Source organism: Podarcis pityusensis (genome assembly GCF_964106645.2).
Source record: "Podarcis pityusensis genome assembly, chromosome: 12".
Taxonomy (NCBI): Eukaryota; Metazoa; Chordata; class Lepidosauria; order Squamata; family Lacertidae; genus Podarcis; species Podarcis pityusensis.
In genome coordinates, this window is record NC_138037.1 from 57,066,584 (window position 1) to 57,080,304 (window position 13,721).

General features: G+C 43.1%; 1 protein-coding gene across 6 annotated transcripts in view; it reads right to left on the minus strand.

Moving 5' to 3' along the window:
- Positions 1-880: 880 nt before the first annotated feature.
- The window catches only part of TPK1 (thiamin pyrophosphokinase 1), a 244,035-nt gene continuing 231,194 nt past the window's right edge, over positions 881-13,721 (minus strand). For 4 of the 6 annotated variants that reach the window (XM_080976012.1, XM_080976004.1, XM_080976007.1 and 1 more), the window contains one exon: positions 881-1,838. In XM_080976012.1, the coding sequence (XP_080832138.1) occupies positions 1,708-1,838 (131 nt within the window). In that variant the 3' untranslated portion in view covers positions 881-1,707. Of the gene's footprint in view, positions 1,839-5,771; positions 6,427-9,628; positions 9,702-13,721 lie in introns of those variants that run through there. The other 2 variants (XR_013978379.1, XR_013978378.1) reach the window with 2 other exon arrangements.

Here is a 13,721-nt window from a genome sequence, read left to right on the forward strand (position 1 = left end):
CTTACAGAAGGGAAAGGCATGCTGCTAAAAACAAACAGGATGATACACTTTAAGTAAAGATTTTTTGATTTTTTTTAAAAAAAGGGAGGACACATAACTTTAAAAACAAAACGGTAAAATGCTATTAAGTGCCTCTGTGATTGTGGTGTTTTTTTTTTCTTCTTTTTTACAGGGGTGGCTGAATGCATCAAGAAGACATGTACCTTGATTTTGCTTGTGGTAACAAAAGAGAACATTCTGACCTTTCTGGCATAATCGTCCTAAATCATCTTTTGGTACTTCTTGTTATAAACAGATTTTAAAGTAAAACTGGTGTGGCTTCTTAGTTTGTTAATGCAAGCACGTGTAGGCCAATGTCAGTCACTGACTTAAGACTAAAAACTTTATGCTTGGTAAACTGTGAGATCAAATCAGGTTTTATGAAATGCTCATTCTCTTCAGTGTCTGGGGAGGGGAGCATCAATAGTTGAATAAACTGAGCAGCGCATGGACACTTCAAACTCTTTACAGTGGTACCTCAGGTTAAGTACTTAATTCATTCCGGAGCTCTGTTCTTTACCTGAAACTGTTCTTAACCTGAAACTGTTCTTAACCTGAAGCACCATTTTAGCTAATGGGGCCTCCTGCTGCCGCCGTGCCACTGGAGCACGATTTCTGTTCTCATCCTGAAGCAAAGTTCTTAACCCGAGGTACTATTTCTGGGTTAGCGGAGTCAGTAACCTGAAGCGTCTGTAACCTGAAGCGTCTGTAACCCGAGGTACCACTGTAAAACCTTTGTATACAAATATAGTTCTGGTTGCCTCTTAAGATGTTCAGCACTGACAGAGCCCTTTTCTCTTTATTCCCTCATGTAATAGCAGAAGCAAATTCATAACAAGTCTGATATTTAAATGTAGCCTTTATTAAATGCAAGAATTTGCATAATACTTGTTTAAAATGCGACATTAGGCCATCTTCCCTTTTTAAAAACAGACTGTTCATTTAAACTTTGGCAATTATAATTAAGTGTTTTAGCTCAAAAATTGTTTTTGTTTCTTATAGATTATTGTAATTACCAGGGAGACACTCCACACATTTTCATTGTGTGCCTGCCTCTCCCCATCCCCTTTTAATACAAGCAAAAGTGGTTCCTGGAGCCCGTGATGTATGCATCCAAGCTGTCATCAGTGAGCATCCATTTGTATTTGGCCCCTGACACACACTATGGGCTAAATATAGATGAATGCAACAGAGGTTGCACGCATGGTTATTATAATCATGGCAACTTATTTTGTGGGTTTTGGCTTGGGGTGCGCACTACTTGTTTCAGCCCACTGGCAAGTTGAATGTTTGTGTTTTGCTGAAGAGAGCTATCAAATTTTCAGAACACAAAGTTATACAGTGTTCTAGTTTGTAAGTTATTTTTATCATTAAGTGATATAACTATCACTTTATCAGCCCTTCCAATCTTTAAAAAAAATCCTATGCACAGTATATATAAAAAACACATCATGTTCAGAATTCTAAAAAAGCTTACAATACAGCATTGCTCAAATAGCAAAAAACTAAAATCCCTGGCATTCTATAGATTGAAGCTGCATAGAATCATAAACTCTTGAGTTGGAGAAACCAGCTAATGCATGAAATCTAGATTTAGATAGTGCAGTAACATTTTCCCAGGAAGCATTGCTTTAAGGCTTGGGCTGAACAAAAATAGCTGCTGAGAGTTTATGCACCTCCTTTATCTTTGATGCCCATTGTCCAAAGCAAAGGTTTGTCTGTTTCAATGGTCACAACTCCAGACTCATCATAAGTGTTTGAAGTGCTGACGAGTGTCCCAAACTTTAGAATGCTTCTGTCTGTAAGCAATGAAAAAGAAGGGTTAGCACAGGAGTTCCTGAAGTTTGAACCAACACAAAAATAGGGATAAAGTCAGTAGAACTGGTGCAGTGTAAGCCTGATCTTGAACATGTTTATTTAAGTGTGAGGCTGTCAAATTTAAGTGGAATTTACTCCTACATAAATGGGACATAGAAGACTACAGCTATGATGACATGATAATAAAAGCTCCCCACAGCCCCCTGAAAATATAGAAGTGTGTCTGATCAGTACTGCCAACCCATGGTGGTGCTTTGATTGTCACGACTTCCTCCAAAGAGTCCCAGGCACTAGTTCTTTGAGTGCTGAAAACACGCTGTTACGATAGGTTTGCCTATCTACCCATGTGAACTTCATTTTTGGGGGGGCAGTTCTTAGCCCATCTAAAGTAGCATAATAGTGGCACAATGTGTCAGTGTGTCTGGCTGTTAACCAGAAAGTTGGTCCGAACACACCCAGGGATGGCTATGGGCAGGATTCCTGCATGGGGCTGGACTAGATGACCCTTGGGGATCCCTTCCAACTCTACAATTCCATGACTCTTATGTTTGCCCTCAGATAATTAGCCACAGAAATTATAGCAGGGATAGGCAACTGGCAGTTCAAGTGATGAATCGGACACCAGGGCTCCCATTCTTAAGCCTCCAACATGGCTCCTGATGACACCCACCCACTCCCTGTACCTCACCAGTACATCTGATGGAGGTTTTGGCAAAATCTTCTCCTTTACAGAAGTTGGAAAGGACTTTGGAGGTCATCTCTAACCCACTTCCTGCTCAATGTATCTACAACATCCCTGACAAATGGGTCTCTGCTTCAATGCTTTCAGCAACTCCTGACAGTCTGTTTCACTGCCAAGCAGCTTTTACTGTTAGGAAGTTTATCCCAATGCTTCACAGAAATCTGCTTTCATGCAGTTTCTACCCACTGGTTTCAGTGTTGGCCCCTGGAGCAGCAGAAAACTTAGTCTCAATCTTCTGCATGGCAGCCCTCTGCTGGCACCGAAAAGTAGGCAAAGCACCTTCCCACTATTTCAGAGCAAGAAGTAAATAGGTCTGTTAGAGGCCGAGGGAGCAGCAACTGAGGTGGGTGAAGGGAGGGTTCCATCTGTGGCTGCTGTCCCAGGGGATGAGAGGAAAGAAAGCCTTTGCTTTCACCTACTTCATGTGGGAGTGAAGGAGAAAAGGACAAAGGCAATCAGTGCAATAAAATGACTCGCTGAAAATTTTTGTACTAGTGGGCTTTGTCCTTTTGTTGTTTTTCTGTTGTGTGGTATAATCTAGCTTTATGTGGAAGTGGGTCGGTGAAGTCAATGTCGGTCGCCCTTCAGTCCTACTCAATTCAAAAGACTGTCCGTGCTAAAAAATAGTTGCTAACCAGAGGACAAGGGTCTATAAAAATATGCTGCAAGATCTTGTTAGCCCCATTACTTTGTGTCTTATTAAATAGCATTTTATTTCCTTGCCATGTGTTGTAAAAGTGGTCCTTTAAGAACATATATGCCTATATCTGAAAAATAGGAGTAAGTGATGGATAAAAGGGAATGATGTGGAACGGACACTGTGGAGCTGGGAAACAGTGGGGTTTAGTGATAGGGGGAGGCTGATTAGTGTAGTAAAGACAGGGCAAGAAAGCGAGGGAAAGCAGATTACAAACACATGTAATGTGAGAGTGAGGCTGATGAATTCTGGTGGGAAAGAGGTATAGATGGATGGAGGAATGACATGCCCTTGTCCTTCACCTAGAGTTCTGCCCGTTAGTCATAGGGACTCTTCTGCCTATAGGCCCTCCATTGCTCACTGAACTAATTGCCCCACCCCTCCATACAGGCTCAAATCCAGCCCAGTCCAGTGCTTTCTTTCAGTTCCTGACAATGAGCTGTTGCGCTGCAGTCCTTTGTCAACATGGTTAAGGATCCCACATTGTGGTCTCACTGTCCCACTGCATCATGGTTCCTCAGTCCGCCAGCTGAAAGTATCTGCATGGTGCTGTTTAGCGTCATCCACATAAACTACATGTTTAAGTTAGCCTAAGTGTTACTGTCTGACGTGGGGCAATGTCTGGAAGGAATGGTTACAGTTGCTTCTAAATATCTACTTTAGGCGGGGCATCCAAACAACAGGTTCTGCAGCCTCCTCCTCTCACTCTGGCTAAGATTCAGACAGTTTCCTGCAGCAATAGCTCTTAGTGAACAGTAGGTGGCACCTTTCATCTTTCCCTCCAAGCAGTTTTTCTTTCGCAAGGGCAGTTTACTGAAACACTACAAGAAATAACCGCTGCTATCAATTCATATAATTCATGTAAACAAGTGTTTTCATGCTCAGCAAACATGTCTAACTAGTGTAATTGTGAGCACATTTTAAAGCCAGCCAGCCAGCCAGCAACCAACCAACTGTAGCTAGGATTACGCAGAGGTAGCAAGGCTTACCAGTGAAAAACAATGGTTTGTCAGTATTTTTGGCACAGAGCTGTTTGGTGGTGATGCTTTGTGTCAGCAAGAGGGAATCTGTGGTTTTCAGATGCATCCTCACCATCCCTGGCTGTTGGCCACGCTGCCCGGGGCTGAGGGGAGCTGGGCTCCCCCAACATCAGGAGGGCCATAGTTTCCCTCCCTTGTTTTGCGGGGTGTGTGGCAGCACAATATCAACTCTGAGTAGTGTAACTGGATAAATTAATAATGTTTAGGATTTGTATTAAAACCTTCAGAGTGCTCAAAGCATTCTGCATACATTATCTAACAAATTCTTATGACCCCCCCCCCGTAAAATAGGATTCTTTTGGTTTGTGTTAAGTGGCCCAGCAAGTTCACAACCAGTGCCACATTTGAACTGGGAACTTAATTGCTCACACTGCTAGCAATGAAAATGAAATGGTAGTTTGCTAAAAAAGTAAAGAAACAAAACTCCTTAGTGCGTTCAGAGTATGTGAGGAGGCTCACTGTGCTTGCACCATTTGGACTATCTTTGGGTTTAGCTGTCCCAAATTACTGGTTTCCATGGATGACTGGAGATTTATTATTTAGAATACCATGTTTACACTCTTCTACAAAATTTCTAGCCCACATGGGTGGAGAGGTTGTGAAAATATGCCTTGAATAGAACATGCTTATATCTTTTGAGCAATGCTTCTCAAAAAAGTCCATGGTGGCTACATATGACACGAGGTGGCTGAATTTACAGCAAAAGCACATTGCTGATTCCAATAATGAGATTTCATATGAGATCAACAAGGAACAAATGAAAAGGGAGAAAGCCATGAGGCAAAGCCTATTGGTATAACAGGGCTGCTAGGTGATTTGGGAAGAGAGGTATCTATCAAGAGCATTGATGGCATGGATCTATCTTTTAAAAAGCAATAGAGGTAGGAAAGAAACATGAAATCTACATGTGCTAAAAGCATACCCTCCAACATTTCTCCGAAGAAAATAGGGACGTCCCATTCCATAATGATAATTTTAATATTTATACTCCACACATCTTACTGGCTTGCCCAGCTACTCTGGACAGCTTCCAACACATGTAAAAACATAATAAAAATAATTAACATTTTTTAAAAACCTTCCTTATACAGGATTGCCTTCAGATGGCTTGGAGGTTGGATAACGTCATACCCTCCAACATTTCTCCAATGAAAATAGGGACATTCTAAAGAAAAGTGGGACATTCCAGGATCAAATCAGAAACAGAAACAGCTTCTCTAAATCAGGGATGTCCCTGGAAAATAGAGACACTTGGAGGGTCTGTAAGAGTCCTTCCTGAGCTGGAGTACCAACTGCAAAACTTGTTTTTGAATGCTCCCTGAAGTCAAAAACAACAAGCTTCCGGTGGACAGAAAGCTAGGCTATCAGGAAAAAGGCTAAGGTAGAACTTTTCTGCCTGATGTACTAGTTTTCAACATGAAGTGTTTTTTAAAAAAAATATTGGGGTAATTGTAAAAAAAAGTGATCCCTTCGTTTACAATCTGAATAATAATAAAAAACCTTTATTGAAAGTTTTTCATATTTCAACATGTAAATGCGCACACTGACTGCAAAATAACTTGTGATGTCACAAAAGTATATCCCAAACTGAACACTAAATAACAGAAGCCAACAATGAATGAATGAATGAATGAGGAAAAGATATAAACATACCATCATTGTATTACACATCTAATGTATAGAAAGCATAAAACATTTCAATAAGCAAATCAATGGAGATTGTGAAAATAATTGTTTTGGTATCAAATCATATTGAAATAATTTCTGAGCACCTGGAGGCTTAACTGCTCCAGTTTGAACTGCTGTATACTGTATACATGCTAATGAATATATATTCCCTCCCGCCCCCCCCTCTGGTTATCCTACTTTTGTCTGCTAATTTTTTTCTAGCAGGGCAACCCCCCCCCTTTGCCCACCAGCCTTGCAGAGTAAATGGTGCATTACCAGCGACAATGCCTTGCTATTACCAGACCAGCTGCTGCTCAAAGAAAAAGATTCGATGGAGTTGAATGTAAGTTCTGGGTTAGGAGAAATGATTTGTTTTACAATTGTCATGCAATTTCAATGACCACATCTCTTGTGGCGAACAACTAAAAAGAAAACAAAATGAAGCAACTTTTAAGGAAGAATGGAACCTGTTCCCCACTCCTGTCACACAGTGGTGAACTAGTGGAGAACCCTGTAGTTCTGAAGACTCGTATCTTCAGGATTATGCTAATGACCTCAGAGCACAGAACCTCACACTGTTCTAAGGGTTCAGTTCTCCCTTAGGTTGTCTCCCTTACTTCCTGTGCACACATAAGGTCAAAACTCTGGTCGTTTCCATTACTGAATAAATAGGTAGAAGAATCTCTACAAGTCTGGACATTTGAAATACCTGAAATTATTAATAATTAATTAAAAGCTTTTAGTAAAATGAACACAACTTCCATCTTTTCCCATGAGGGAACTCAGACGTTATAAAATGGCAAAAAATGACAATCAATAAGCTGAAACCTGTAAAGTGAAAATATTGAATTACAATTTTTTGCTTGCCTATTTCAATTTACTCGGAGAGTCCCCATAGAAGGAGCAAAATCTGCATTTAAATAGGGATGTTTTAGCAATGCACCAGATTGCCTTTGTAGGCACTGGGTACCAGAAGAATAACACTCAACCGTTTTATTTTCTATCAAAATACACAATATGATTATGTGTGTGGAGCAAAAGCTTGCATATTCCATGTGTGCGCATTTACAGTGTGACTCTGAATGGACATGAATTTAACACTCATCCAGGATCCTTGCCAGTGAGTCCCCAAGCAGAATACTTTACTCTCCTCAACACAAGAGAGTGGAAACCATCCACTTTTGTGGATGCATCCGGATACATAGGTACCTCGGGTTAAGAACTTAATTCGTTCTGGAGGTCCGTTCTTAACCTGAAACTGTTCTTAACTTGAAGCACCACTTTAGCTAATGGGGCCTCCTGCTGCCGCCACGCAATTTCTGTTCTCATCCTGAAGCGAAGTTCTTAACCCGAGGTACTATTTCTGGGTTAGCGGAGCCTGTAACCTGAAGCGTATGTAATCTGAAGCGTCTGTAACCCGAGGTACCACTGTAGGCCTGAGGGTGGTGGACTGTTAAAAGTCTTTGAGGGTTCCTAAATCAGAGAAGGCAGTGGCATTTCCCCAAGAAGGGGAATTTAGGGAGTTCTTCCCAGGTTAAAAGGTGCAAGTTTTCCTCCCTGCTCCTTGGGGGTACTTCTCCTGCTCACAAAGTTTAGAAGAATGAAAACAGACTTGTGGGTGTGTTGGGCATTGTTCAGAGGAAACCTAGTTGAAGTGGCCTTACTCAGAGACCACTTTGGAGAACCTTGCTTATTGGGCGATATCAGGGCCGGCCTACCAGAGGCAGCAGATCTGGCCTCCAAGGTACACACTGCAAGTCAGTCTTTACCCTCGCCTCCACCTTGTTCCTGATGCAGATCTTCACTCCCCACTTCTTCCCTGGGAGGGGCATCATTTTATGGTTCACCTCAGGTGCTGAAATATATTGGGCAGGCCTGGGTGATATACAAATACTGTAAATAAAACAAACAAATTATGCCAGTCCTGTTGGATCTTCAACCCCATGGTAATGCACAATGTGACCAAAGTATACCACTGGCAAGTTCTTTGTTGAAAAGGAATCCCTTGCAGTGTGTTTGTTCTTGTCTTGTGGCAAAGTGTATTCTAGACTGCATTGATCAATCTGTGGGCACACCCAGTGCTCCACTGCTATTGCCCACTGCAGAGGATGACAAGCTGTTTTTTAGAGAAGCTTGTCCACAAGTATCAATCCGTTTACTGAGGAATCCCAGATGAGCTTCCAAAAAGGACCCAAAGGTTCTTCAGAACACAGTTTTTCAAACCACAGCCACAAAATAAATGGTAAGATCCCTGGAAAATATTCTGGATATATGTGGAACAAATTTGTAATGCCTGCCAACCATCCAACTGCCATCGTGTCACAGGTTGACAAGGGGCACAAACTGGCCCTTGGCCAAGCTTACATTGGCTGACTGTTTCTGCCTTGTGGGTGCTGGATGGACAGGAGGTTAAGAGCCACTTTCTGCTGCTTGGCTCATAAAGCTCAGATTATGCGCAACAGCTTCTGATCAAATTAAACCTCATAACCAAGAGCTTTATTGCAAAGCTTTTAAGAATAAATGGTGCCATTACTTTTGAGAAGATAATGGGGTTTATGGAAACATGGCATTATATTCTCACTAAAAAAAGTAAAAAGAATAAATACATGCACACAACCCAAGTACCAGATCTATATTTTATAGACTGTTCTGCCTAAAGTTGGAGAATGCTAGAGTACGAGAAGGAGAAATGGATTGGCGCATACTGCCAACAGCACTGAAGTCCCTCTCTTCTCAACAGATCTATTCTTTAAAATGTCTGTTGGCGTAAGCAGGACCATGACATTCCTGTTAGGAAAGAAACTGCATCTATCTTTATCCTCCTCAGAAGCAGAGTATCCTTATCACTTGTAAGGTGTCAGTACTTACCTAGGATCATTTATATGGGCAACAAAGTACCTCACCTTCCATCATCTGCATGACAAACATGCAAGTCCCCTTTTAAAGCGAGCAGAAGCCACTTGGGGAAGGGCAATCAGGATTGGAGCAGCAGTGCCACACATGTGGTCCAGTTGCCCTTGCCCAAAGCAGCCCCCCCCCCCCGCAAAGGCATATTTCAAACTCCACAGAAGGAAAGCCACTGGCATGGTGATTTGGACCAGGGAAATGGTGGCTGAAGGGACAGTGAAACACACTTTGTTCACTGACCCTGAAAGCAGACAAATGTGCAGGTGCTTGTCTATGACAGCTTCCATATTTGTATTGTGATGCTCAGCTGGAGCCCACAGATTTGGGTGGAGGCTCCTTCCGCTAATGTTTTGCTGCCAACAGAGAGGCACATCCTCATCCCAAACTATTAATTGCTGCACTCAACAGGGCGCATGCAGATGGATTGGGGCAAATATATTTTTTGTTACTCATATAAAAAAGAAATGGAGAAATGAACACAGATATTTTATTGTTGTGTATAATGATTATGAACTACTAGGGGCTGTACACATGGTCGCCTTGGTTGCCAGCACTGCCAACCCACCGTCTCTTGCCAAACTCCCTGCAGCTCTTGCCAAAGATCATAGACAAAGCTTCTGTAATTACATCCGCAAGCTCCTTTAGTACCCTTGGATGCAGCTCATCAGGCCCTGGAGATATGAATTCAATTAAAGTAGCTACGTGTTCCCTTACTACCTTTTCCTGTCTTGGGCTGCAGCTCCCTCCTTACATCATGTATTGTGTTAGCACCAGGTTGGGCATCACCTTCCTTTTGGGTGAAGACAAAGGCAAAGTAGATGTTAAGTAGTTCCGTCTTCTCTCTGTCACCCAATAGCATTTCCCCGTCTTCCCCACGCAGAGCACCTAACACTGGCTTGTTCTTCCTCTTACTTTGGACATAGCCAAAGAGACTTTTTAAATTATTTCTAATGGTTGGGTGGTAGCAAAAACAGCAGATCCTCAAGCTGGACAGGGAAGCCAGAGGTGGCCAGTGGCAGTACCAGCCAGCCTGGGGTTCTGAATCAGGAGGCAGGGGCCCAAGGCTGGCAGGCAGAGGACCCAGCAGAGCTGGAGTGCTGCTGCAGCAGCCTATTCTAGCAAACTTCCATGGCTCACTTGGGTGCTCATCCACCACCTCTCATCACACTGTGGTTTACAACTTAAATACACAAAGATTTAAGAGACAAACACTTTCAAGATGAAGGGCTGCAGTCGCATAGTGGTGCAACCATACCCTCCAACTTTTCTCCTATGAAAATAGTGACTTCCCATTCCATAATGATAATTTTGCTATTTATACCCCACGGGTTGCTCTAACCACAACATATATAAAAACAAAATAAAATTTAAACATTAAAAATATTTCCTATACAGGATTGCCTTCAGATAGTTCAGGGATTGGATAACTCCAGACTCTAAGGAAAACTGGGACATTCCGGAATCAAACAGAAACCGGGACAGCTTCTCTAAATCAGAGATGTCCCTGGAAAACAGGGACACTTGGAGAGTCTGTGCAACCGTATGCCAGGGTTCTTCCTGCCCTTTCAGGATATGGAGGACATGAGGTTGGCTTCCAGTTTAACCATAAACCTGGTGGAAAAATTCAGCTTCGACCTAAACTTCCAAAACTGTTAAGTAAAACTGGGGGTGGGAATTGGCAAACCAGAAATCAGGCAATAGAAGTGCAAAAAACAATGACAGGCTGAATCAAATGCATTCCAGTCTTTCAGTGTCTTTTAACCTCAAGTGCCTGAAATTAGTTGGATTTCTGTCAACTCTGACTAATTTCAGACACGTGGGGTGAAAAGGCAGTGACATGTGCAATTGAAAAGCAATGAAATAAACTCCCCAGGCGTAATCTTTCTTGGCCCATAGCAAGTGCCTGTCAAGTGGGCCTGATTTGCAGACCAGGCTCTTCATCATCTCTCCTGAAAACTTCCTCCCACCCCCATTCCTTCTCTTCAGGCACCTGCTAAATGCCCAAGAATACACACACCCGAGCACTGATAACACGCAAACTGTTGGCAACAACACAAAACTGGGCATGTTGATGATTCCATTATTCTCACTTGCAATTTCAACTAGACATGACGGGAGCTCTGATCGCACAGGAGAGGGGACTTAATAGGCAATCTGTTTGGAAGCTTTTCTTAACCCCTTCCCCCCACTGCTTTCCTGATTAAAAACTGCCCCACCCAGCTGCTACACACCCTGTGGTACCTAAATGTCATTCCCCCCAAATATATGAAAGTATGAAGGTAATATGAGAAATTTGTAAGAAAAACTAACCTATGTAAAACTGCCCCTCAAAGGTCAGTACTGTGCCCCTCTGAGGTCTGCTCCTGAGCCAGCTGCCGAGTTGGCCCTGCATGAACCGCAGGAGCAGCTGAAGAGCAGGGCACTGATCACCTAGATTTTGCTGGCATGCACTACCAGCTTAAAGAGCAGCTAGCTCATTCTTTTCCTCAATTTTGCTCAAAGATGGTCTTGGGGGGAAATGCATCAAAACATAGTATTTTCTGACAGGATGTATAGGGATTGTGACTAACATTGCGTGCAACTGCTTCCCAAACCAGCAGCAGGAGTGCACAGGATGTAGAGCACAGAACCAATCTTTATCTTTTCACCCAGCGCCAAGAGCCAGGCTGTGTCCAGTTTCCCAAAATGTCCTGGGTTAGGAAATTCTACCAGTATATCTAAGAACTCTAGATGCTCTTCTGTTTTCCCCCGTTTGACCTGCCAGGCCACAGTGTTGGCTGGTGCCCACTGGCACTGGTAGGCCAGACAGCAGCAAGACCCAATGACAGGAAGAGCCAACAAATTCTCATTTTGTCTCCATCTTCCTCCATCCTCTACACTGACACTATGGACGAGGAAGCAGGAGGCTGGATGAAGGCAGATTAAGCTTGTGGGGCAGTGCCCTATTTGTCCTTATGGACCAATCCCCACAGCATGCCCACCTGCTACACCTAACATCATGCATGACATTTATTACTATTTATTGTAGGAGCGCAGGGCAGCAAACAAAACCACAATTTAAAAATGAAAACAAAGCAAAAACATTCTGAAACGTATACAAAATTCTAAAAACCCAGCTGACAAAATGTAGTGATGGCCACTGACTCAGAAGGCTTAGGATTAGACAGATTCAGGGAAGATAAGGCTATCATTGGTTTTATACCACCTGTACAGCTGGAGCAGCTGTTAGCATCCGTTTTTCTAGAGAGACAATGGAGTGTGCCTCCAAGGGTGAAGCCATATCTCTGGAGTATCACAGCGCCCGCTGTAGCTGCAGAGACTGGTACCTAGCAACTGCTGCCTCCAGTGTTGCTTTTACTGCATTCATTAGTAGCACTGAAGTGACCTTGCTGGGGTGCAAGCCTGAGCTGTGTGTCCTGGGCTGCCCAGAAGACACCCACCCCAGCCTGCCTCGCTGATGTGGTCCAAAGGAATGCAGAGAAATAGGTTTGGCACCAGCTTGGCTGCTGGAAGGAGGCGTACAAGACACCATTCAACTTTCTTAGGGACTCCACTCCTGATTTCTGTAGGGTTACTCCTTAGCCTTTCCTTCTCCCAAGGCAGATGGTAGGAAGGTATCATGCCTCTGAACACCACTTGCTGGGAAGTGCAGATGGTGAGAGCACAGTTGCACTCGGGTGCTGCTTGTGGGCTTCCCATGGCCATGTGGTTGACTGCAGGGAGCACAGAGTGCTGGACCAGATGGGACTTTAGTTCATGTGCTTCGAAACCCATCAGCACACCTAGAAGTCAGAGTGTCATCCTCTTTTGCTGCAGCTGTCTTTCAGAAGGACAGAAGTCATTTTGTTTCTGCATTAAGGCAAAGTGGAATTAATTTGCCCCCAGTTGTGCTATGGCAGTTTGGAAAGAAGGCTATCAAGACTTCGTGCTACTTTCCTGTGCAATTCACACAGAAGGGGGGTAGGGGTGGGAGTTGGAAATCCCACCACCACATATACTCAAAATGTGAGCTTGGAAATAAATTCCATGAAGTGATCTCGACATTCTGACAGCTGCAATTTATCATCATAAATTACTGTGCTTTGCTGCAAAGTTTCTGTCATATGAAGACAGTGATCCTCCTAAATTGCCCAGTGCCCTCTTCAATAATTATCTTAGTTTTCAAAGATATAGATATCCTAGATAAAGGACATCTCAATCCGCAGACAAATAGAAGAACTTGGATCTCATTGTACATCTGCGGAAATACCCATGCATAGCTCTATTAGTCTTTAGATGAGGGTCATTTGTTCAGCCAAAATGTCACAGTGCATTACTTAAAGGGAGAAATTGGTGAGGGTGCATCAGACAGGATGCACAGCAGTAAACAAGCCTGTCTTTTATGTATCTTCTTCATTTTAATCAATGTATACTTTATATTTCCTGTATGGAAGCTGCTTTTCTGCATTTTCTACTACCACTGTGCTTTGAAGACCTGTGTAGTGCTCCAACCCATGTGATAAGAGCATTAGAAGCCCACTGTCAGGAAGTGGTTACAGTGTTGGACTGGAACTGGGAAGCTCAGGTTCAAATGCACACTCTATCGTGAAACTCCCTGGATGACTTTGGGGAACTCATTCTCTGCCTAACCCACCTCACAGGGTTGTTGAGAGGATAACATGCTGGGTGAGGTGAGGGGAACTGTTTGAAAGGTAATTAGAAACAGCAATGATAATACAGTCTGGATCTGTGGCTGCTCCCTAAAACCACCCTGAAAACTGCTCCTGAGGATTGCAAGACACTGAGTAATGGGGAGCTGGAAGAGGACATC